The sequence below is a fragment of the Hyperolius riggenbachi genome, chromosome 11 (assembly GCF_040937935.1).
Source record: "Hyperolius riggenbachi isolate aHypRig1 chromosome 11, aHypRig1.pri, whole genome shotgun sequence".
Taxonomy (NCBI): domain Eukaryota; kingdom Metazoa; phylum Chordata; class Amphibia; order Anura; family Hyperoliidae; genus Hyperolius; species Hyperolius riggenbachi.
The window spans coordinates 154,603,292-154,629,774 of NC_090656.1; the positions used below are offsets into that span (position 1 = coordinate 154,603,292).

At 48.2% G+C, this 26,483-nt stretch overlaps 1 protein-coding gene across 2 annotated transcripts in view; it reads left to right on the top strand.

Moving 5' to 3' along the window:
* The window catches only part of MMP2 (matrix metallopeptidase 2), a 1,058,469-nt gene that overhangs the window by 617,311 nt on the left and 414,675 nt on the right, over positions 1 to 26,483 (top strand). For both annotated transcript variants that reach the window (XM_068260421.1, XM_068260420.1), the window contains one exon: positions 11,733 to 11,877. In XM_068260421.1, coding sequence (XP_068116522.1) covers positions 11,733 to 11,877 — 145 coding nt within the window. The remainder of the gene's footprint in view (positions 1 to 11,732; positions 11,878 to 26,483) is intronic.

Genomic DNA, 26,483 nt, shown 5'->3' on the forward strand with positions numbered 1-26,483 from the left:
CACACGATGGCACCAGGAAAATTTAAATGCAGGCGCTTTGCAGCCAGTGTGTGGAGCAGATAGTGACCACCATACAGGGGTGTAGCAATAGCCATAGCCGTCATAGCAGCTGCTATGGGGCCCTGTAGCAAAGGGGGGAGGGGGGGCAGTTGGTACTTAATTAAAGCAGAATATAACCCTGCATTTCATCTTTGCTCTAAAACATTATTTACAGCATACTATATGCAACCAGCATTTTTTTTTTTTACTAGACCAGCATTCGAAGGGTTACACACAGAGCTTGAAAGTTCAGTGCAGTGAAATGTGGAGGCATCTGAACTTTAGATGTTATCTTGTGTTTACTTAAATGTTTACTTAAATGTATCAAGTGAGGAATGTGACACATTCTCTGACTGCAAAGAAGTTGCTGGACACAGAGACACTGAAAGCATTTCTGCCTTCACTACATAATGAATAAAACCAGTTATTAATAAAATGCAAAGTCAGCTCACAAAGCAAAAAACTGTACTTTTGGGAATCTATAATTTCTAAGTGAATAATAATACTTATGCACAAATGCAAATATGATAACCGTATGGCATATAAAAAGTAGGAAAACATGTTTTTATTGAATATTATGTCAGGGTTTTATACCGCTTTAATGTATTCATCATTAACTTTCTTGTGTTCCTCTACCCTCTGCCTTTATCTATCTCAGTGCCCATGGACTACATGCAGTGTTGATTGCATGAGAATGTAAATTGCCCAAATAACTCCATGGGGTAGGGGCAGGTGGCATTGCTCAAGTGCCTACATCTGAGGGCCCCATGAAAGTTTTCCTATGTGGCCCATGATCTCTAGCTACACCACTGCCACCATAGATAGGTAATGCTGCCTTACCCAACAACCCCCCCCCCCCCCCCCCGGCACACTCATATAAACCTCCATTATAGGGCTCATTTTTAAAAATTAATTGTAATTGCAGATGCTCGGTTCCCTTAAAGGAAGCATCTGAGCGCAAAAAAAAAAAAAATCTACTTACCTGGGGCTTCCTCCAGCCCCTGGTTTTGATATGTCCCTCGCCTCACCTCCAGTGGCTCCTGGTCCAGATACCGACCTCACCAGGTCATCCTTTACTGCACCTGTATGAGCACCGCTGTCAATCATGCACAAGTGGTCTGGAGTGTTCTGTGCAAGCGCAATAGTTCTGCGCCTGCGTAGAACACTCAGGACCACTTGTGCGTGATTGACAGTGGTGCTCACGCAGGTGCTCCAACACTTTATCCTACACGTCAAACTAACCTACATCCCATAGACTTTTACTATCCCTTCCCCTCCCCCAACCCTAACCCTAATCCTCCTGGTATACGTTTGACAGTGGATGTAGGCAAATTCGACGTGTAGGTTATCACGTCGGAACACAGGCGCAGTAGAGGAGGATCTGCTGAGCATCTATAGGGGTCCTGCACCGGAGGGGACCAGGAGCCACCAGAGATACGGCGAGGGCACAGGACGGCTGCCAGGGGCTAGAGGAAGCCCCAGGTAAGTAGATCTCCTTTTTTTAATGTGCTTGAATGCTTCCTTTTAAAAAGTACCTAGGATGGAGTCCCACTGCAAAATGCAATCGCTAATCGCAAGCGGTTTGTATGAGCAGTTTGTAAGTGATTTCATGAGCGTTTTAGGGAGCGTTTTTAAAAAGTATATCAATTTGCCAGCAGTTGTGTATTGATTAACGATTAGCGTTTTAAAGTCTGATCGGTCCTTTCAACTAATTTTAATTTTGGTACAGTGTACAGTAACTTTAAAACGCTAGCAAATTCGCTCTGTGCAGGTTTTGATGAGCGATTACGCCAGCGATTATATACTTTACATTGAAGCGCTAACGCTCCCAAAATGCTGCATGTCCTGCGCTTGCGATTTTCCAAATCGCAAACGCTCCTGTGGAAGTTGCCCCATCCATTTACATTAGCTGAGCGTTTTGGGAAAACGTTAGCGTTTTCAAACGCTCCCTAAATGCTCAAAAAATCTATCTAGTGGGTTCCAGCCCATATGGTGTGTTTATACTTTCCTAGGTCTTCCTCCAGCCCCATGAGATGTGGGGGTCCCTTGCCGTCCTCTCCGTTCACTTGCAATAGCTCCTGGTAATCTGGGCAGTTGTGGGGTAGTGCGCATGCGCGGCATGGCCGCCTACCCCCCACACCAAGCTCCTGTGCCCAGGAGCATTCTGTGCAGCTTTACTGCGCAGGCACAGGTTTCCGGCTGCAGGAGCATGACAGAGGATGCAGGTGCGCTGTGATGCGCATGAGCAGGACCCCACAAGTGGTCACACTACCAGGAGCTATTACAAGTGAATGGAGGGGCTGGAGAGGGACCCCCCACACCTAATGGGGCTGGAGGAAGACCCAGGTAGGATAAATACACCATATGACTCCATCTCGGGTTCTCTTTAACTATTCCTGTGCTCTAGAGATCCATCCCCCTACATGTATGTGGCCACAGTTTAAACCCCCATCCCCCCCTTGTATAAAGTACAGCTAACAGCCATTGTGCATCTCCTCTACTTGCCCAATGCTAATTGCAATTGCACTCCCCCTCCTGCAGCATCTGTTCCTGTCCTACTTAAAGTAAAGTGCAGTGTATACTCCTGCGTACCCTGCGTTTCTCCTCACTTGCTGTCATCAGAGCAGCCTGATGTACTCTCCTATGACCCAGCAGCGTCCACTATTTCCCACTACCACTATCCTACCACTGTACCCCCCCAATATAAACTCCCTATAACGAAGTACCCATTTTTTTTATTTTTTTTTAATATATATAAAGCCAATGGCCGACATGCTCTACCCTCCACTCACACTTCAATAATTGAACAACTCCAGATTTGTAGTTGGAGTGATACATTTTAATGTCGGCCACAGCTCATTACACACCATAACAAAATCAAACCACAATACATAACACATTAACATAAATTAACATAACATTAACATCACATTAGCAACCTCCAGAACCAAGATCTCCATTCTTCATCCCTCCCCTCATTGATATAAGGTTAGTGGCGACCGAGGAGCCCCCCAACTGATCACATCACTAATTATCCTGATGCCAGCCAAAACTCCCAGCCGTCTCTCCTAGCCTGGGAGGCCCAAGGGCTTGCATCGTTATTGGTGTTCTCCTTCCGATGACCATCCACCACCCCCAAGTTATCAGTAAATCCATTTTTTCCACCAACCATTACCCCCATCTTTTTCACACATCTGGCCCCTCGGTCCCGATGTTTGCCACATTCAATACCCCCAGGGGAGGGACCGCCGCCGAAGCTGTGACATCTGCAATAGAAAACACAATTAGCCCACCACCAAACCAACTTTACCTCCATAATCTACCCCCTAACCCCCGAACACATGTCTCCCACCAGCCGTAGAAAAAAGTGCCACACATTGCAGCAGCTAGCTTAAAAATAACAAACCCCTTCCCCCACTGACTGACCACCAAAACAAATAAAAGAAATAAACAGGGCGGGCGGGTGGGACGTTTACTCCTGCTGCCAGTCTCGGAGGTAGTGACGCCTCCGCACACTACGCCCTTCCTATCCCCTGCACTGGCTCAGCCCCCTGTCCCTACCTCACTCTACACTCCCCGCCCCCAACACTTAACCCTCTCCTCCCCACCCAGTGCAAGTCATAGAGACTCGCAGGGGTCACCATGCTGCTATGCCTAGGGCATAGCGCATTCCTTGACCCAGCAGCGTCCACTATTTCCCACTACCACTATACCACTGTACCCCCCCCAATACCTGACCATCCACCACCCCCAAGTTATCAGTAAATCCATTTTTTCCACCAACCATTACCCCCATCTTTTTCACACATCTGGCCCCTCGGTCCCGATGTTTACCACATTCAATACCCCCAGGGGAGGGACCGCCGCCACAGCAAGCCTGCAGTGACCACCTTACTGCAGGCGCGCCCGCCATAGCTCTAAAGCCAACTCTATCTTTTCCTCGAGTAACAGAGAAAATAGGTCCATCCCCACATCGTTGAGATGCACCCCATCGGATCGGAAGTACATGGACTTCCCCTCCACGCTAACATGGCACGCTACAATGCCACCCTGAGCCCGTATCCACTTAGACACTGCCCGGTTCACCTTAACCCTAGCCCTTTCCACTGCCTTTGGGCTCCGTGCTTGCCTCCACACGAAACGGGGGATGATTTCTGACCAAATTAAGCTAACCTTTGGGATAAGCCCCCCTACTTCAGCCAACTCCTTCTTTATTCTCCGGACGAGAGCCCTCACCGGGACGCGCCCCATGTCGTTACCCCCAAGATGAATCACTAAAATGTCCGGCCATGGGGTGACTACGAGTTGCCGCTCAAACTGACTCCTAAACTCCTCCCAGACCATCCCCCTAAACCCAAACCAAAAAACCTTAATCTGGCTTTCATCTAGCCCCATCTGCCAGCCCCTCCGTTTCAGCTTAGCTCTAATGGACGCCCAGTAGATATAGGAATGGCCGAAAATCCAGGCCACGCAACGTCCATGATCTGTAATGACACAAGACACCCATTGAAAGCCTTACCCTCAAAAAACACCCCCCTTCTGTTTCCCATTCCCCTCTTCCTGCGTCTTATAACCTCCCCTTTTGGCACCATCAAATCCCCCCTCCCTTACAAAACCTGTGCTCGCCCCGGTCGTATGTACCCCCTAAAACAACCCGACTGCCATCTCCCTATCTTTTTCACAGTATCAGCAGACAGGCCCAGGCGGGCCGCCTCCGTAGCCGCCCCTATTCGAAAGGAATGCGAGGCGTATTCTGAACTGTTCAACCCCAATTTAACCAAACATTTCCGCATAACTGCCACAAATTGAAAGCGCGATAGGGCCCCCCCGTCCTCATGGACCAAAAATTTCTTTCCCATGGCCGGGCGAATGGCCATATACCTCTCCCATACCCGCACCGGGCAAGTCGTGCAGCCTCCCAACTCGTGCAGTACAAGCTCCGCCCCTTTCCCTGCCTGGTCAGTTTTTGACCTCCTGATAAGCACCACCAGCCCCCCTTCCCTTAGAAACACATCTTCCGCCTCTAAGCCCCCCTGCCCCCTCTTATTGACGCTCACCACCTCGCTAATCCTGAGGGCCGCGTAGAAAGCCAGTGCAAAGGCCATGTGAAAAAGCCTCATTTCATAATCTGAATCCCCCACCTCCTGCATGACCCTAAATAGACCTTGCAAAATTTCCCAAGTTATCGGCCGCCTGGCATCAATTGGTTTATGATTTTTACGCCAGCCTTTTAAAGCCTGCCTTGCCACGAAAATCTTCGTAAAGTCCTGCCATCTACATACTTTGACTAAGAAGGCCAGAGCTGCCACCTTCTTATCCATGGATGCAGGGGATAAACCCATTTCCATCCAGCGCCCTATGAGACAAAAAACAGTTCTTCCCGACCCTGCCCTGAGTCGGGCATACCCCATACCTGCTGCCAGTGAAACCATTCCGTCCAGACTTTGTTGTAGGCCACCCATGTGCTTGAAGCAACAGAGTTCCTTATCCAAGGCCATAACCCCTTCAGATCACGTCCCACAGGTAAGCCGGGAGCGGTTCCCCCTGTTGTTGAGCCGTCGGCGCCAGGTTCCAAAAGCGATCCCACTGAAAACGAGACAACGCATAAGCTATCTCGTTATCCTTTCCTGGGATATGCACAGCCATGAAATAAATGTTGTGCTTCAGGCACGCCAGCACGAACCACCGCAGTACTTTGATTACCGGCAGTGAACCAGATGTCAGGGAGTTTACCGCAGACACCACCGCCATATTGTCCGACCTGAAACGCACCATCTTGTTCTCCAATTCCTGCCCCCACAATTCCACCGCTACCCACAACGGAAAGAGTTCCAAGAAAGCCAGATTCCTAATGACCTCTGACTGCACCCATGGTTGAGGCCATGGCTCAGCGCACCAACGACCGCCGAAGAATGCCCCGAAGCCCGATGACCCGGCCGCATCCGTGAAAAGCTCCAAGCTTTCCATAACCTGCATCGGATCAAGCCAATACGCCAGGCCATTAAATTCCGATAAAAAGGTTCTCCAAACCACCAAATCTTCCCTGTGCTCTGCAGACAAACGAATAAAATGATGCAGCTCGGATACCCCACAAGTCGCTAACGACAAGCGCCTGGAGAATACCCTGCCCATCGGTAAAACCCTACATGCAAAATTTAACTTCCCCAATAGCGATTGCAGCTGCCGCAGCGTTATCTTTTTTGCCCCCACTGCCCTGGCTACCTCCACAAGTAGATCCTCCACTTTCTCAGCAGGTAACCGGCATACCTGTTCAACTGAATCAATTTCAATTCCCAAAAATTTCATAACCGCCCCTGGACCCTCCGTTTTTTCAGGCGCTACTGGAACCCCGAAATCATGAAACACCCCCAACATACCCCTTAAAGCAAGCTCACATATCCTCGTCCCGCCGGGACCCACGCAGAAAAAAATCATCCAAGTAATGGGTGATTGCTGGGACCCCCGATTTTTCCTTCGCCACCCATTCCAAAAATGAGCTGAATGTCTCAAAGATTGAACACGAAATGGAGCACCCCATCGGCAAGCATCTGTCCACATAGAACCCCCCCTCAAAATAGCAACCCAACAGCCTCATGCTGTCCGGGTGGACCGGCATGAGCCGAAATGCGGACTCTATATCCGCTTTCGCCATCAATGCTCCCTTTCCTGCCGCTCTCACCATTGCCAGAGCCGTGTCGAATGATGCATAATGTACGGAAGATAATTCCTTATCAATGCCATCATTGACTGAACCCCCTTTTGGATACGACAAGTGATGTATAAGCCGGAATTTTCCTTGTTCCTTCTTCGGCACCACCCCTAATGGTGACACTACCAAATCAGGAACCGGGGGATCATCAAAAGGGCCCGCCATCCTACCCAATACCACTTCCTTCCTGATTTTTTCCCTTACCACCCCCTCGTGCTCCCGAGCGGATTTCAAGTTTCGGGTACGCACCGTAGAAGCCTGTGCCGTGGACGGTATGCGAAAACCCCAAGAGAACCCCTCCCTTATCAAAGCTGCTGCCGCCGTATTATGATAGCGGGCGAGCCACGGCTCCATCGCCTTGACTCTCACCGGGGTCATTCCTTTTTTCATCGGGGCGCCTGAACCCCGGATTCCCCCGTCCTTTTCGGAAGCACTTGGCCGCTGCATGTGACCCGCCGCAGACGGAGCATTCGTGTTTGAACTTACAACTGCCCGTGAACTTACATTGCGATTCATTGAAAGCCCAACACACGCCACGCCTCCCTGTTCCAGACGTTCCCGCCCCCGACACGGGGGCGGTAACTGGAAAGGACTGTTGCCCACCTGCGTTAAAGTGCAGGCTGCCAGGCGCTGATACCCCGGAGTATAGGCCGCCCTGAGTATTCATCACTCGCAGCTATATCCCAATATCCTTATGGCCCCATTCCAATTCTGGCTGAACAGACATGCGTTGCCGAAACTGCTCATCGTAACGCAGCCATGCCAAGCCCCCGTATGTTCTATTGGCCTCCCAAATCATGTCCAGATAACAGAAAAGTGCTGAACACTTCTCTGGGTGCTTCTCGCCCATAATACAAGCTAGGATATTAAAGGCTTGCAGCCAATTTCCGAACGTGCGCGGGATCAACCGGAAGCGACGCCTATCCTCGTCCTCTTCTTTCCGGTGTTCCTTTCCTTTTACCCATCTGTCTATATTAAATCTTTCTAATGGCAGTAACGTGAAAATATCCACGTATTCCCGGTTCCAAATCTTCTCCCGGACCTCCCTCTTTAAGTGTGCGCCCAATGGACCCTCGTAGCACGTATACGCGTGCCCTTTTGCCAAGTCAGATATTGGAGTGGCTTTCTCCTTGGCCTTTTCCACCGAGTCGCCCGACACCTCCACCGCCCCCCTGGAACTACCCGTGACCCCGACACCCCCTACCCTGCTTGCTGGCGTACTTTCGTCCGACACCCCCCTTGCCTGAGACCAAACCTCCGCTAAATTTCTCTCTGAACCTGCCCCCTCCGCCCCCTCTAACTGTTGCAGGAGTGACCTAACCCCATCTAAAATTCCCCGCACCCTGCCAGCCCCCCCCCCCCCCGTCTGCCCCGACCCCCGTGTTTGTGGTGACGTAACAGACACGCAAAGTGGCAAAGACTCACCAGTAGGACGCGCAGGTGTATCTGGCCTGCCGTCCGGACCTGACCCTCCCGACACAGCGACGCTTGATTGTCCATCCCCGGGTGTAGATTCCATCGATGGCGAGCGGGACAGTGACGCAGAGGGAGTTGCAGACCTCCCGCGGCCTGCTCCCGTCGCTTCAACCTGTTGCGGGGTAGAAAAGAAAACAGCACTCTGTGCAGGTACAGATCCCACCCCACCAACCCCGCCGTCGTTAGCCGAGGCGGCGTTACCCAAAACCGAGGTCCCCCCAGGTATGCCCCCTATTGCCCCCACTGGCCCGGCCCATGTGATGCTGCCACTCAAACCTGCTCCGCCCTGGTGAGAGGATCTGGTGGGCGTGGCTTCAACATTACAGGGGAAAATCTAAATAAATACAATACAAATGCTAATAAAAGCCAAGTTTTTCCCTATAATGTGGACATTATATAAACACAGGCGGTGAGCACTTTAGACCCTTACAGTACCTCTTTAAGCCAACATAAATATGCATTGTAGAACAGAAGGGAGTTGGTCAACTGCATGCCATTGGTGCTGGCCATGGGTAAACAATTGTTGAGGCTTATATGAGTAATTTAGTGGGTGGATAGCTAGCCAGATCACCCTTAAACACGCTACAGCATATATGCATTCTGATTTAAGGAGGCCTAAAGTAGAGTGACCAGATTTTTGTGGGTCCAACCTGGGACGGGGGAGGGGGGCGTGGGGGGGGGGGCGAAAAGTGGGGAGGACTGAGGAGCGCGCAGCGGCGAAGACTGGGGGGGGGCTGCGCGCCGCGCTGAAAAAATGGGCGTGGCCATGACATTGTATGGGCGGAGCTAACGTAATGATGTAACAGCGAGGCATAAGAAAGCAGTGTTTACGCCATGATGTGGACAAACGAGACTTTGCATCATGGGTGTGCAGAAACTGTGTGATGCTAATAGTATACCGTAACCACAAAGCAGCAAACATAGTCATCTATGACCATTAAATAATAAATGCAGTAACAGTTACCCCGGACACCAGAAAATAAACGCAATAGGCAACATGTCAGCACAAAATAACCGCAATGCGGGCAACATGTCAGTATAAAATAAATGCAATGCGGGCAAACATGTCAGTACAAAATAAACGCAATGCGGGCAAACATTTCACCAGAAAATAAACGCAATGCGGGCAAACATTTCACCCGAAAAGAAACGCAATGCGGGCAAACATGTCAGTACAAAATAAACGCAATGCAGGCAAACATGTCAGTACAAAATAAACGCAATGCGGGCAACATGTCAGTACAAAATAAACGCAATGCGGGAAAACATTTCACCAGACAATAAAAGCAATGCGGGCAAACATGTCAGTACAAAATAAACGCAATGCAGGCAAACATGTCAGTACAAAATAAACGCAATGCGGGCAACATGTCAGTACAAAATAAACGCAATGCGGGCAACATGTCGGTACAAAATAAACGCAATGCGGGCAAACATTTCACCAAAAAAGAAACGCAATGCGGGCAAACATTTCACCAGAAAAGAAATGCAATGCGGGCAAACATTTCACCAGAAAAGAAACGCACTGCGGGCAAACATTTCACCAGAAAAGAAACGCAATGCGGGCAAACATTTCACCAGAAAAGAAACGCACTGCGGGCAAACATTTCACCAGAAAAGAAACAATGCGGGCAAACATTTCACCAGAAAAGAAACCTAATGCGGGCAAACATTTCACCTGGAAAAGAAAGCATTTACTCACCTGGCAGAAGTCTCCGGCCTCTGGCGCGCTGCTCCTGGGACCGTCTTACTTCTCCTGCAGTCTCCCGCGCTGACAGGGCTACGGCAAGATGGCGCCCGAAGCCCTGTACTGGAGACACAAATAGGTCTCCAGTACAGGGCTTCGGCAGCCATCTTGCCGTAGCCCTGCTCGCCTGCCGGTGTCGGAAACAGACACCGGAAGAGGAGGCTGGAGCGGGGCTGCAGGCAATGAACTGGCACGGCGTCTATAGACGCCGCTGCCAGTTCATTGAGGAGAGAGTGGCCAGAGTCCCGAGGCCGGGACGTCCCGCTGCTAAAAGCGGGACGTTTCCCGGGACCTCATTAAGCCTGGGACAGCGGATCCCGAATCCGGGACACGTCCCGGGCAATCCGGGACATCTGGTCACTCTACCTAAAGCAGCTTAAGCTTTAGTAAAATGGTGTAAACCCTTTGACTGCCTACGACAGATACATCCATGAGAAGTAGCCAGCCAACATAGCAATCAAATGGTTAAAATAACTGACAAACAAGTTTCACTCAAATCACAAACACTGGTCCGCATGACAGCCGGGGGCCCCAGGTCTCTCTCACTAGCTGGGGCCCCCAAACCACCATGCGATACCTAGAGGGAAGTGTGGGCAAGCCCTGGACCTCTCACCTCCAGGGAACTCACCCCACCACCTCTAAACTGAATGCCAACTGCAACAAACACAATTGCTAACTTCCAGCTAGAGCAATCTCCTGCCTTTATCTGGTCAGCAGACGCCATGCAGCCAATCATGTGTACTGTTATACACCCTTTGCCTGCTGTACCAAATCTAGCAGGGATTGCATAAATTAGCATTCAGGTGGGAGGCTTCGGTTGGATGCAATCATAGACTGCATCGTTTTACAGGGACGCCCCGTGTAGGCACATCTCCCACACGGTCCCCTCCCTAACGCAATGCGGGCAAACATGTCAGTACAAAATACCTGTCAACCGCATCCTGGAAGCTGCAAAAAAGAAATTTAAAATCACAAACACTGGTCCGCATGACAGCCGGGGGCCCCAGGTCTCTCTCACTAGCTGGGGCCCCCAAACGACCATGCGATACCTAAAGGGAAGTGTGGGCAAGCCCTGGACCTCTCACCTCCAGGGAACTCACCCCCACCACCTCTAAACTGAATGCCAACTGCAACAAACACAATTGCTAACTTCCAGCTAGAGCAATCTAACTTCCAGCTAGGCAGGAGATTGCTCTAGCTGGAAGTTAGCAATTGTGTGTGTTGAAGTTTCACTCTTCTCCATTGTATTGCTTTACCCGCAATTGTGTCAAGTAACACACCTGTGCCTCTCTTTCAGCCTTGCTCCTTGCCCCGCATAGCAGCAGAACACTTCTCTAGCCTTCCTGTATAGTGTCAAGCCTGCAAGGTCGTTGATCCCTGGCATGCAACATTCCTTGTACGTATGTACAAGACTTCACTTTTTGAATTTTTAACCCTCAGACAGTCACTTAAATTTTTTTTATGATATTTTTTTTCTTTTAAAAGCATTAGGAACCCTGCAAATTCTAGGTTGTGGAAACAAAAAGTAAAAAATTTAAACTACTCTGTTCAAGTATGTTAGTGCACTAAGGGTCTGAAATTAGTGGAGGAGTGTCACCAGGCTTTGCATAAGGGTATATATATATATATATATATATATATATATATATATATATATATATATATATATATATATATATATATACACACAAAAAATGCAAATTGAAGTATTGCAATTAATGCTTTGCGGGGCTTAGTTCATTATGAATCTGCTTCTTTCAGGAAGAGGAGAAGGTAAAGACCAACCAAAACCTGGGCCCGATCCTTATCCCACTGAAGGTCCTGTGACTCCAGAGCTGTGCACCACTGACATTGTGTTTGATGGAATTTCACAAATCCGAGGAGAGTTATTCTTCTTTAAAGACCGGTAAGATATTCATTTTTTTTTAAATTGAGTTTTATTGTGAAATTGAGGGGGAAAAAACTATATAGGGCAATTAAAAATTGTACAGCTAATGTCACCACAACAGTGAAATATTGAAGACTACAGAAAATATTGTAAGATTTAGCAAAAATTAGCATACTGTTTGTGAAATAAATTATTAAACTTTATTAGCTATCATTTAGGTCAAAATAGCACATCTGTGCCAAGCATACCTAATCAGATCCATATTGACTGCCAATGAAGAGTGTTGCTTAGCAAGCTCCTACAGAATAAGAGTCTATGGCCCATATGCAATTAACTTTTTACCTAGGTGATATTTTTAAACTTGTCAATAAAATGCTTTTTTGAGCCACCAGAAAGCAAGAAAATACTCCAAAATAATTTTGAAATTACCCTTTCACCTACTTTTTGGTACTTTTTTTGTTGAAAAGTGCTGGAAAGTTATTTTAAATCGAAGATGAAAAGTTATCTCTTAGGAGAAAACTCAGGTGAACAAGTGAATTGCATATGGCCCTATAAGAGAAGTAGAAGCCAACCAAAGACATGAGGAAAGACATGAGAAAATAGTAGGAGGGAGAATGGATGTCACACGTATGGAGAAAGTGAAGTGCTGCACATACTACAAATCAAAGAAGGTTTAATAAACTGGGCTGTATGGATTAATTTAGGGGATGAGGGGGGTGGGTTATTCTATAATGTGTATTTCTATCCACTTTAATCTAATTTAAAAAAAGACTGATGTCCTCTCCGCACCTTCAACCAGTGGTGCTCATCTGAGCTAGGATATCCGAGGTACTCGGATATCCTAGCTCTTTTTTCACTATTCAAACTCGAATACCGAGCTCGAATAGTATTAGCTATCCGGGCTGTGCTATCCGAGCGCACTCAGATAGCAAGCAGCTATCCGGAGATATCCTAGCTATCCGAGCTCGGATAGCGTCACAAGCTCGGATAGCGTCACGTCTGACATCACCTCGAGTCCTCACAAGCGAATCAGAGGGCTCCCAGCCCTCTGACTGCAGCCAATCACAGAGGGGGAGCCTGGCCAAGCCCCCCTCTATAAATAGCGGACGCCATCTTGCCTCACTCGGCCTGCTTGCGACTTACTGACTGATAGTACTGAGAGAACTGCTCCAGTGCTTTTTGTCTGTATGCAAGTGCATTTATTGTGTTCTAAACCTAGCGTTTTTACACTCCAACACTTGATATTCAACTGTATTGCTTTGTATTGTAGATAGATTGTATTTTAGGCAGTTTAGTTAGTGTGATTAGGGACTAGGGAGGGAGACTGTCACTGGTGCTGCTGCAGGCTTGCAGCCAGCAGCTAGGCCCTGTGCCTAGGCAAGGCAGCCTGCCCTGCGCTGTGCTCTAGTCTCTACCTTACCTGTGCTCTCACCTGTCCTACTCTACTCCTGTACTACTACTTCTGTGTTAGATAGATTATTGTACTATTTTGTAGTTAGCAAGGCCCAGCTTTACTGCTATACCTGTCCTGCTGTATCTGCCTCTCAGTAATCTAGTCACACCTGTTCTACTATTTAGCTCGATTCTTCTATCGTTTAGTTAGTAGTAGTACCAGGCCCGGCCCTAGACTTTTTGCCGCCTGAGGCAAAATTCAAAAAAATCGCCGCCCCTCCCCCCCCCCAAGCCGTGTGTGTGTGGGGGGCCGCCCGAGCTGGAGGGGATAGCGGGCAGGAAGGGGGTATTGGGCCTAGCGGCGGGGAGGGGGTCGGACCGCCCCCTCCCTCGCCTGGGTCCCCCGTCCTCCGCTCCCCTCCAGCTTTAGAAGTGAGGTCGCTGGCTGCAGCTATATTGTAAGAGGCAACGGGCGGGGATCACTCACCTCTTCCTCGTTCCAGCCCGAGCCTGCGCTCCACTGACGTCACTTCCTGCGGCGTAGCAGGAAGTGACGTCAGTGGAGCGCAGGCCTGGGGCTGGAACGAGGAAGAGGTGAGTCCTCCCCGCCCGTTGCCTCTTACAATATAGCTGCAGCCAGCGACCTCACTTCTAAAGCTGGAGGGGAGCGGAGGACGGGGGACCCAGGCGAGGGAGGGGGGGGTCCGACCCCCCTCCCCGCCGCTAGGCCCAATACCCCCTTCCTGCCCGCTATCCCCTCCAGCTCGGGCGGCCCCCCACACACACAGACGGGCGGCTGCCGCCCCTCCAGAAGTGCCGCCTGAGGCAAAAGTTTCACCCCGCCTCATGGGCGGGCCGGCCCTGAGTAGTACTGTGTGTACTCACTCACTGTACTCTACTCTGTGTTTAGGGACCATCAGTCAGCGTCAGCTAGGGTCTTAGTGTGCGTGCGCACGCACCCTCCAGTTAGTGCTACACCCGTCCTCCTATTGTTTATATATCACTACTTCTATTGTGTATTAGCTGAATTGTACTGTAGTCTGACACCGTCAGTCAGCGTCAGCTAGGGTCTTAGTGTGCGCAGTGCACATCTGCGCTGTCAGCAACCTCCAGTTAGTGCTACACCCGTCCTCCTATTGTTTATATATCACTACTTCTATTGTGTATTAGCTGAATTGTACTGTAGTCTGACACCGTCAGTCAGCGTCAGCTAGGGTCTTAGTGTGCGCAGTGCACATCTGCGCTGTCAGCACCCTCCAGTTAGTGCTACACCCGTCCTCCTATTGTTTATATATACTACTTCTATTGTGTATTAGCTGAATTGTACTGTAGTCTGACACCATCAGTCAGCGTCAGCTAGGGTCTTAGTGTGCGCAGTGCACATCTGCGCTGTCAGCACCCTCCAGTTAGTGCTACACCCGTCCTCCTATTGTTTATATATACTACTTCTATTGTGTATTATCTGAATTGTACTGTAGTCTGACACCATCAGTCAGCATCAGCTAGGGTCTTAGTGTGCGCAGTGCACATCTGCGCTGTCAGCAACCTCCAGTTAGTGCTACACCCGTCCTCCTATTGTTTATATATACTACTTCTATTGTGTATTAGCTGAATTGTACTGTAGTCTGACACCGTCAGTCAGCGTCAGCTAGGGTCTTAGTGTGCGCAGTGCACATCTGCGCTGTCAGCACCCTCCAGTTAGTGCTACACCCGTCCTCCTATTGTTTATATATCACTACTTCTATTGTGTATTAGCTGAATTGTACTGTAGTCTGACACCGTCAGTCAGCGTCAGCTAGGGTCTTAGTGTGCGCAGTGCACATCTGCGCTGTCAGCACCCTCCAGTTAGTGCTACACCCGTCCTCCTATTGTTTATATATAACTACTTCTATTGTGTATTAGCTGAATTGTACTGTAGTCTGACACCGTCAGTCAGCATCAGCTAGGGTCTTTGTGTGCGCAGTGCACATCTGCGCTGTCAGCACCCTCCAGTTAGTGCTACACCCGTCCTCCTATTGTTTATATATACTACTTCTATTGTGTATTAGCTGAATTGTACTGTAGTCTGACACCGTCAGTCAGCGTCAGCTAGGGTCTTAGTGTGCGCAGTGCACATCTGCGCTGTCAGCACCCTCCAGTTAGTGCTACACCCGTCCTCCTATTGTTTATATATCACTACTTCTATTGTGTATTAGCTGAATTGTACTGTAGTCTGACACCGTCAGTCAGCGTCAGCTAGGGTCTTAGTGTGCGCAGTGCACATCTGCGCTGTCAGCACCCTCCAGTTAGTGCTACACCCGTCCTCCTATTGTTTATATATCACTACTTCTATTGTGTATTAGCTGAATTGTACTGTAGTCTGACACCGTCAGTCAGCGTCAGCTAGGGTCTTAGTGTGCGCAGTGCACATCTGCGCTGTCAGCACCCTCCAGTTAGTGCTACACCCGTCCTCCTATTGTTTATATATCACTACTTCTATTGTGTATTAGCTGAATTGTACTGTAGTCTGACACCGTCAGTCAGCGTCAGCTAGGGTCTTAGTGTGCGCAGTGCACATCTGCGCTGTCAGCACCCTCCAGTTAGTGCTACACCCGTCCTCCTATTGTTTATATATAACTACTTCTATTGTGTATTAGCTGAATTGTACTGTAGTCTGACACCGTCAGTCAGCGTCAGCTAGGGTCTTTGTGTGCGCAGTGCACATCTGCGCTGTCAGCACCCTCCAGTTAGTGCTACACCCGTCCTCCTATTGTTTATATATACTACTTCTATTGTGTATTAGCTGAATTGTACTGTAGTCTGACACCGTCAGTCAGCGTCAGCTAGGGTCTTAGTGTGCGCAGTGCACATCTGCGCTGTCAGCACCCTCCAGTTAGTGCTACACCCGTCCTCCTATTGTTTATATATCACTACTTCTATTGTGTATTAGCTGAATTGTACTGTAGTCTGACACCGTCAATCAGCGTCAGCTAGGGTCTTAGTGTGCGCAGTGCACATCTGCGCTGTCAGCAACCTCCAGTTAGTGCTACACCCGTCCTCCTATTGTTTATATATCACTACTTCTATTGTGTATTAGCTGAATTGTACTGTAGTCTGACACCGTCAGTCAGCGTCCGCTAGGGTCTTTGTGTGCGCAGTGCACATCTGCGCTGTCAGCACCGTCCAGTTAGTGCTACACCCGTCCTCCTATTGTTTATATATACTACTTCTATTGTGTATTATCTGAATTGTACTGTAGTCTGACACCATCGGTCAGCATCAGCTAGGGTCTTAGTGTGCGCAGTGCACATCTGCGCTGTCAGCAACCTCCAGTTAGTGCTACACCCGTCCTCCTATTGTTTATATATCACTACTTCTATTGTGTATTAGCTGAATTGTACTGTAGTCTGACACCGTCAGTCAGCGTCAGCTAGGGTCTTTGTGTGCGCAGTGCACATCTGCGCTGTCAGCACCCTCCAGTTAGTGCTACACCCATCCTCCTATTGTTTATATATCACTACTTCTATTGTGTATTAGCTGAATTGTACTGTAGTCTGACACCGTCAGTCAGCGTCAGCTAGGGTCTTTGTGTGCGCAGTGCACATCTGCGCTGTCAGCACCCTCCAGTTAGTGCTACACCCGTCCTCCTATTGTTTATATATCACTACTTCTATTGTGTATTAGCTGAATTGTACTGTAGTCTGACACCGTCAGTCAGCGTCAGCTAGGGTCTTTGTGTGCGCAGTGCACATCTGCGCTGTCAGCACCCTCCAGTTAGTGCTACACCCGTCCTCCTATTGTTTATATATACTACTTCTATTGTGTATTAGCTGAATTGTACTGTAGTCTGACACCGTCAGTCAGCGTCAGCTAGGGTCTTTGTGTGCGCAGTGCACATCTACGCTGTCAGCATCGTCCAGTTAGTGCTACACCCGTCCTCCTATTGTTTATATATACTACTTCTATTGTGTATTATCTGAATTGTACTGTAGTCTGACACCATCAGTCAGCATCAGCTAGGGTCTTAGTGTGCGCAGTGCACATCTGCGCTGTCAGCAACCTCCAGTTAGTGCTACACCCGTCCTCCTATTGTTTATATATCACTACTTCTATTGTGTATTAGCTGAATTGTACTGTAGTCTGACACCGTCAGTCAGCATCAGCTAGGGTCTTAGTGTGCGCAGTGCACATCTGCGCTGTCAGCACCCTCCAGTTAGTGCTACACCCGTCCTCCTATTGTTTATATATACTACTTCTATTGTGTATTAGCTGAATTGTACTGTAGTCTGACACCGTCAGTCAGCGTCAGCTAGGGTCTTAGTGTGCGCAGTGCACATCTGCGCTGTCAGCACCCTCCAGTTAGTGCTACACCCGTCCTCCTATTGTTTATATATCACTACTTCTATTGTGTATTAGCTGAATTGTACTGTAGTCTGACACCGTCAGTCAGCGTCAGCTAGGGTCTTAGTGTGCGCAGTGCACATCTGCGCTGTCAGCACCCTCCAGTTAGTGCTACACCCGTCCTCCTATTGTTTATATATAACTACTTCTATTGTGTATTAGCTGAATTGTACTGTAGTCTGACACCGTCAGTCAGCGTCAGCTAGGGTCTTAGTGTGCGCAGTGCACATCTGCGCTGTCAGCACCCTCCAGTTAGTGCTACACCCGTCCTCCTATTGTTTATATATACTACTTCTATTGTGTATTAGCTGAATTGTACTGTAGTCTGACACCGTCAGTCAGCGTCAGCTAGGGTCTTAGTGTGCGCAGTGCACATCTGCGCTGTCAGCACCCTCCAGTTAGTGCTACACCCGTCCTCCTATTGTTTATATATACTACTTCTATTGTGTATTAGCTGAATTGTACTGTAGTCTGACACCGTCAGTCAGCGTCAGCTAGGGTCTTTGTGTGCGCAGTGCACATCTACGCTGTCAGCATCGTCCAGTTAGTGCTACACCCGTCCTCCTATTGTTTATATATACTACTTCTACTGTGTATTATCTGAATTGTACTGTAGTCTGACACCATCAGTCAGCATCAGCTAGGGTCTTAGTGTGCGCAGTGCACATCTGCGCTGTCAGCAACCTCCAGTTAGTGCTACACCCGTCCTCCTATTGTTTATATATCACTACTTCTATTGTGTATTAGCTGAATTGTACTGTAGTCTGACACCGTCAGTCAGCATCAGCTAGGGTCTTAGTGTGCGCAGTGCACATCTGCGCTGTCAGCACCCTCCAGTTAGTGCTACACCCGTCCTCCTATTGTTTATATATACTACTTCTATTGTGTATTAGCTGAATTGTACTGTAGTCTGACACCGTCAGTCAGCGTCAGCTAGGGTCTTAGTGTGCGCAGTGCACATCTGCGCTGTCAGCACCCTCCAGTTAGTGCTACACCCGTCCTCCTATTGTTTATATATCACTACTTCTATTGTGTATTAGCTGAATTGTACTGTAGTCTGACACCGTCAGTCAGCGTCAGCTAGGGTCTTAGTGTGCGCAGTGCACATCTGCGCTGTCAGCACCCTCCAGTTAGTGCTACACCCGTCCTCCTATTGTTTATATATAACTACTTCTATTGTGTATTAGCTGAATTGTACTGTAGTCTGACACCGTCAGTCAGCGTCAGCTAGGGTCTTAGTGTGCGCAGTGCACATCTGCGCTGTCAGCACCCTCCAGTTAGTGCTACACCCGTCCTCCTATTGTTTATATATACTACTTCTATTGTGTATTAGCTGAATTGTACTGTAGTCTGACACCGTCAGTCAGCGTCAGCTAGGGTCTTAGTGTGCGCAGTGCACATCTGCGCTGTCAGCACCCTCCAGTTAGTGCTACACCCGTCCTCCTATTGTTTATATATCACTACTTCTACTGTGTATTAGCTGAATTGTACTGTAGTCTGACACCATCAGTCGGCGTCAGCTAGGGTCTTAGTGTGCGCAGTGCACATCTGCGCTGTCAGCAACCTCCAGTTAGTGCTACACCCGTCCTCCTATTGTTTATATATCACTACTTCTATTGTGTATTAGCTGAATTGTACTGTAGTCTGACACCGTCAGTCAGCGTCAGCTAGGGTCTTTGTGTGCGCAGTTCACATCTGCGCTGTCAGCACCCTCCAGTTAGTGCTACACCTGTCCTCCTATTGTTTATATATACTACTTCTATTGTGTATTAGCTGAATTGTACTGTAGTCTGACACCGTCAGTCAGCGTCAGCTAGGGTCTTAGTGTGCGCAGTGCACATCTGCGCTGTCAGCAACCTCCAGTTAGTGCTACACCCGTCCTCCTATTGTTTATATATACTACTTCTATTGTGTATTAGCTGAATTGTACTGTAGTCTGACACCGTCAGTCAGCGTCAGCTAGGGTCTTTGTGTGCGCAGTGCACATCTGCGCTGTCAGCACCGTCCAGTTAGTGCTACACCCGTCCTCCTATTGTTTATATATACTACTTCTATTGTGTATTATCTGAATTGTACTGTAGTCTGACACCATCAGTCAGCATCAGCTAGGGTCTTAGTGTGCACAGTGCACATCTGCGCTGTCAGCAACCTCCAGTTAGTGCTACACCCGTCCTCCTATTGTTTATATATACTACTTCTATTGTGTATTAGCTGAATTGTACTGTAGTCTGACACCGTCAGTCAGCGTCAGCTAGGGTCTTAGTGTGCGCAGTGCACATCTGCGCTGTCAGCACCCTCCAGTTAGTGCTACACCCGTCCTCCTATTGTTTATATATCACTACTTCTATTGTGTATTAGCTGAATTGTACTGTAGTCTGACATCGTCAGTCAGCGTCAGCTAGGGTCTTAGTGTGCGCAGTGCACATCTGCGCTGTCAGCACCCTCCAGTTAGTGCTACACCCGTCCTCCTATTGTTTATATATCACTACTTCTATTGTGTATTAGCTGAATTGTACTGTAGTCTGACACCGTCAGTCAGCGTCAGCTAGGGTCTTTGTGTGCGCAGTGCACATCTGCGCTGTCAGCACCCTCCAGTTAGTGCTACACCCGTCCTCCTATTGTTTATATATCACTACTTCTATTGTGTATTAGCTGAATTGTACTGTAGTCTGACACCATCAGTCAGCGTCAGCTAGGGTCTTAGTGTGCGCAGTGCACATCTGCGCTGTCAGCAACCTCCAGTTAGTGCTACACCCGTCCTCCTATTGTTTATATATCACTGCTTTTATTGTGTATTAGCTGAATTGTACTGTAGTCTAACACCGTCAGTCAGCGTCAGCTAGGGTCTTTGTGTGCGCAGTGCACATCTACGCTGTCAGCATCGTCCAGTTAGTGCTACACCCGTCCTCCTATTGTTTATATATACTACTTCTATTGTGTATTATCTGAATTGTACTGTAGTCTGACACCATCAGTCAGCATCAGCTAGGGTCTTAGTGTGCGCAGTGCACATCTGCGCTGTCAGCAACCTCCAGTTAGTGCTACACCCGTCCTCCTATTGTTTATATATCACTACTTCTATTGTGTATTAGCTGAATTGTACTGTAGTCTGACACCGTCAGTCAGCATCAGCTAGGGTCTTAGTGTGCGCAGTGCACATCTGCGCTGTCAGCACCCTCCAGTTAGTGCTACACCCGTCCTCCTATTGTTTATATATACTACTTCTATTGTGTATTAGCTGAATTGTACTGTAGTCTGACACCGTCAGTCAGCGTCAGCTAGGGTCTTAGTGTGCGCAGTGCACATCTGCGCTGTCAGCACCCTCCAGTTAGTGCTACACCCGTCCTCCTATTGTTTATATATCACTACTTCTATTGTGTATTAGCTGAATTGTACTGTAGTCTGACACCGTCAGTCAGCGTCAGCTAGGGTCTTAGTGTGCGCAGTGCACATCTGCGCTGTCAGCACCCTCCAGTTAGTGCTACACCCGTCCTCCTATTGTTTATATATAACTACTTCTATTGTGTATTAGCTGAATTGTACTGTAGTCTGACACCGTCAGTCAGCGTCAGCTAGGGTCTTAGTGTGCGCAGTGCACATCTGCGCTGTCAGCACCCTCCAGTTAGTGCTACACCCGTCCTCCTATTGTTTATATATACTACTTCTATTGTGTATTAGCTGAATTGTACTGTAGTCTGACACCGTCAGTCAGCGTCAGCTAGGGTCTTAGTGTGCGCAGTGCACATCTGCGCTGTCAGCACCCTCCAGTTAGTGCTACACCCGTCCTCCTATTGTTTATATATCACTACTTCTATTGTGTATTAGCTGAATTGTACTGTAGTCTGACACCATCAGTCGGCGTCAGCTAGGGTCTTAGTGTGCGCAGTGCACATCTGCGCTGTCAGCAACCTCCAGTTAGTGCTACACCCGTCCTCCTATTGTTTATATATCACTACTTCTATTGTGTATTAGCTGAATTGTACTGTAGTCTGACACCGTCAGTCAGCGTCAGCTAGGGTCTTTGTGTGCGCAGTTCACATCTGCGCTGTCAGCACCCTCCAGTTAGTGCTACACCTGTCCTCCTATTGTTTATATATACTACTTCTATTGTGTATTAGCTGAATTGTACTGTAGTCTGACACCGTCAGTCAGCGTCAGCTAGGGTCTTAGTGTGCGCAGTGCACATCTGCGCTGTCAGCAACCTCCAGTTAGTGCTACACCCGTCCTCCTATTGTTTATATATACTACTTCTATTGTGTATTAGCTGAATTGTACTGTAGTCTGACACCGTCAGTCAGCGTCAGCTAGGGTCTTTGTGTGCGCAGTGCACATCTGCGCTGTCAGCACCGTCCAGTTAGTGCTACACCCGTCCTCCTATTGTTTATATATACTACTTCTATTGTGTATTATCTAAATTGTACTGTAGTCTGACACCATCAGTCAGCATCAGCTAGGGTCTTAGTGTGCACAGTGCACATCTGCGCTGTCAGCAACCTCCAGTTAGTGCTACACCCGTCCTCCTATTGTTTATATATACTACTTCTATTGTGTATTAGCTGAATTGTACTGTAGTCTGACACCGTCAGTCAGCGTCAGCTAGGGTCTTAGTGTGCGCAGTGCACATCTGCGCTGTCAGCACCCTCCAGTTAGTGCTACACCCGTCCTCCTATTGTTTATATATCACTACTTCTATTGTGTATTAGCTGAATTGTACTGTAGTCTGACACCGTCAGTCAGCGTCAGCTAGGGTCTTTGTGTGCGCAGTGCACATCTGCGCTGTCAGCACCCTCCAGTTAGTGCTACACCCGTCCTCCTATTGTTTATATATCACTACTTCTATTGTGTATTAGCTGAATTGTACTGTAGTCTGACATCGTCAGTCAGCGTCAGCTAGGGTCTTAGTGTGCGCAGTGCACATCTGCGCTGTCAGCACCCTTCAGTTAGTGCTACACCCGTCCTCCTATTGTTTATATATCACTACTTCTATTGTGTATTAGCTGAATTGTACTGTAGTCTGACACCGTCAGTCAGCGTCAGCTAGGGTCTTTGTGTGCGCAGTGCACATCTGCGCTGTCAGCACCCTCCAGTTAGTGCTACACCCGTCCTCCTATTGTTTATATATCACTACTTCTATTGTGTATTAGCTGAATTGTACTGTAGTCTGACACCATCAGTCAGCGTCAGCTAGGGTCTTAGTGTGCGCAGTGCACATCTGCGCTGTCAGCAACCTCCAGTTAGTGCTACACCCGTCCTCCTATTGTTTATATATCACTGCTTTTATTGTGTATTAGCTGAATTGTACTGTAGTCTAACACCGTCAGTCAGCGTCAGCTAGGGTCTTAGTGTGCGCAGTGCACATCTGCGCTGTCAGCACCCTCCAGTTAGTGCTACACCCGTCCTCCTATTGTTTATATATCACTACTTCTATTGTGTATTAGCTGAATTGTACTGTAGTCTGACACCGTCAGTCAGCGTCAGCTAGGGTCTTAGTGTGCGCAGTGCACATCTGCGCTGTCAGCACCCTCCAGTTAGTGCTACACCCGTCCTCCTATTGTTTATATATACTACTTCTATTGTGTATTAGCTGAATTGTACTGTAGTCTGACACCGTCAGTCAGCGTCAGCTAGGGTCTTTGTGTGTGCAGTGCACATCTGCGCTGTCAGCACCGTCCAGTTAGTGCTACACCCGTCCTCCTATTGTTTATATATACTACTTCTATTGTGTATTATCTGAATTGTACTGTAGTCTGACACCATCAGTCAGCGTCAGCTAGGGTCTTAGTGAGCGCAGTGCACATCTGCGCTGTCAGCAACCTCCAGTTAGTGCTACACCCGTCCTCCTATTGTTTATATATCACTACTTCTATTGTGTATTAGCTGAATTGTACTGTAGTCTGACACCGTCAGTCAGCGTCAGCTAGGGTCTTTGTGTGCGCAGTGCACATCTGCACTGTCAGCACCCTCCAGTTAGTGCTACACCCGTCCTCCTATTGTTTATATATACTACTTCTATTGTGTATTAGCTGAATTGTACTGTAGTCTGACACCGTCAGTCAGCGTCAGCTAGGGTCTTTGTGTGCGCAGTGCACATCTGCGCTGTCAGCACCCTCCAGTTAGTGCTACACCCGTCCTCCTATTGTTTATATATCACTACTTCTATTGTGTATTAGCTGAATTGTACTGTAGTCTGACATCGTCAGTCAGCGTCAGCTAGGGTCTTAGTGTGCGCAGTGCACATCTGCGCTGTCAGCACCCTCCAGTTAGTGCTACACCCGTCCTCCTATTGTTTATATATCACTACTTCTATTGTGTATTAGCTGAATTGTACTGTAGTCTGACACCGTCAGTCAGCGTCAGCTAGGGTCTTTGTGTGCGCAGTGCACATCTGCGCTGTCAGCACCCTCCAGTTAGTGCTACACCCGTCCTCCTATTGTTTATATATCACTACTTCTATTGTGTATTAGCTGAATTGTACTGTAGTCTGACATCGTCAGTCAGCGTCAGCTAGGGTCTTAGTGTGCGCAGTGCACATCTGCGCTGTCAGCACCCTCCAGTTAGTGCTACACCCGTCCTCCTATTGTTTATATATCACTACTTCTATTGTGTATTAGCTGAATTGTACTGTAGTCTGACACCGTCAGTCAGCGTCAGCTAGGGTCTTTGTGTGCGCAGTGCACATCTGCGCTGTCAGCACCCTCCAGTTAGTGCTACACCCGTCCTCCTATTGTTTATATATCACTACTTCTATTGTGTATTAGCTGAATTGTACTGTAGTCTGACACCATCAGTCAGCGTCAGCTAGGGTCTTAGTGTGCGCAGTGCACATCTGCGCTGTCAGCAACCTCCAGTTAGTGCTACACCCGTCCTCCTATTGTTTATATATCACTGCTTTTATTGTGTATTAGCTGAATTGTACTGTAGTCTGACACCGTCAGTCAGCGTCAGCTAGGGTCTTAGTGTGCGCAGTGCACATCTGCGCTGTCAGCACCCTCCAGTTAGTGCTACACCCGTCCTCCTATTGTTTATATATCACTACTTCTATTGTGTATTAGCTGAATTGTACTGTAGTCTGACACCGTCAGTCAGCGTCAGCTAGGGTCTTAGTGTGCGCAGTGCACATCTGCGCTGTCAGCACCCTCCAGTAAGTGCTACACCCGTCCTCCTATTGTTTATATATACTACTTCTATTGTGTATTAGCTGAATTGTACTGTAGTCTGACACCGTCAGTCAGCGTCAGCTAGGGTCTTTGTGTGTGCAGTGCACATCTGCGCTGTCAGCACCGTCCAGTTAGTGCTACACCCGTCCTCCTATTGTTTATATATACTACTTCTATTGTGTATTATCTGAATTGTACTGTAGTCTGACACCATCAGTCAGCGTCAGCTAGGGTCTTAGTGTGCGCAGTGCACATCTGCGCTGTCAGCAACCTCCAGTTAGTGCTACACCCGTCCTCCTATTGTTTATATATCACTACTTCTATTGTGTATTAGCTGAATTGTACTGTAGTCTGACACCGTCAGTCAGCGTCAGCTAGGGTCTTTGTGTGCGCAGTGCACATCTGCACTGTCAGCACCCTCCAGTTAGTGCTACACCCGTCCTCCTATTGTTTATATATACTACTTCTATTGTGTATTAGCTGAATTGTACTGTAGTCTGACACCGTCAGTCAGCGTCAGCTAGGGTCTTTGTGTGCGCAGTGCACATCTGCGCTGTCAGCACCCTCCAGTTAGTGCTACACCCGTCCTCCTATTGTTTATATATCACTACTTCTATTGTGTATTAGCTGAATTGTACTGTAGTCTGACACCGTCAGTCAGCGTCAGCTAGGGTCTTTGTGTGCGCAGTGCACATCTGCGCTGTCAGCACCCTCCAGTTAGTGCTACACCCGTCCTCCTATTGTTTATATATCACTACTTCTATTGTGTATTAGCTGAATTGTACTGTAGTCTGACACCGTCAGTCAGCGTCAGCTAGGTTCTTAGTGTGCGCAGTGCACATCTGCGCTGTCAGCACCCTCCAGTTAGTGCTACACCCGTCCTCCTATTGTTTATATATCACTACTTCTATTGTGTATTAGCTGAATTGTACTGTAGTCTGACACCGTCAGTCAGCGTCAGCTAGGGTCTTAGTGTGCGCAGTGCACATCTGCGCTTTCAGCACCCTCCAGTTAGTGCTACACCCGTCCTCCTACTGTTTATATATACTACTTCTATTGTGTATTAGCTGAATTGTACTGTAGTCTGACACCGTCAGTCAGCGTCAGCTAGGGTCTTTGTGTGCGCAGTGCACATCTGCGCTGTCAGCACCGTCCAGTTAGTGCTACACCTGTCCTCCTATTATTTATATATACTACTTCTATTGTGTATTATCTGAATTGTACTGTAGTCTGACACCATCAGTCAGCATCAGCTAGGGTCTTAGTGTGCGCAGTGCACATCTGCGCTGTCAGCAACCTCCAGTTAGTGCTACACCCGTCCTCCTATTGTTTATATATACTACTTCTATTGTGTATTAGCTGAATTGTACTGTAGTCTGACACCGTCAGTCAGCGTCAGCTAGGGTCTTAGTGTGCGCAGTGCACATTTGTGCTGTCAGCACCCTCCAGTTAGTGCTACACCCGTCCTCCTATTGTTTATATATCACTACTTCTATTGTGTATTAGCTGAATTGTACTGTAGTCTGACACCGTCAGTCAGCGTCAGCTAGGGTCTTTGTGTGCGCAGTGCACATCTGCGCTGTCAGCACCCTCCAGTTAGTGCTACACCCGTCCTCCTATTGTTTATATATACTACTTCTATTGAGTATTAGCTGAATTGTACTGTAGTCTGACACCGTCAGTCAGCGTCAGCTA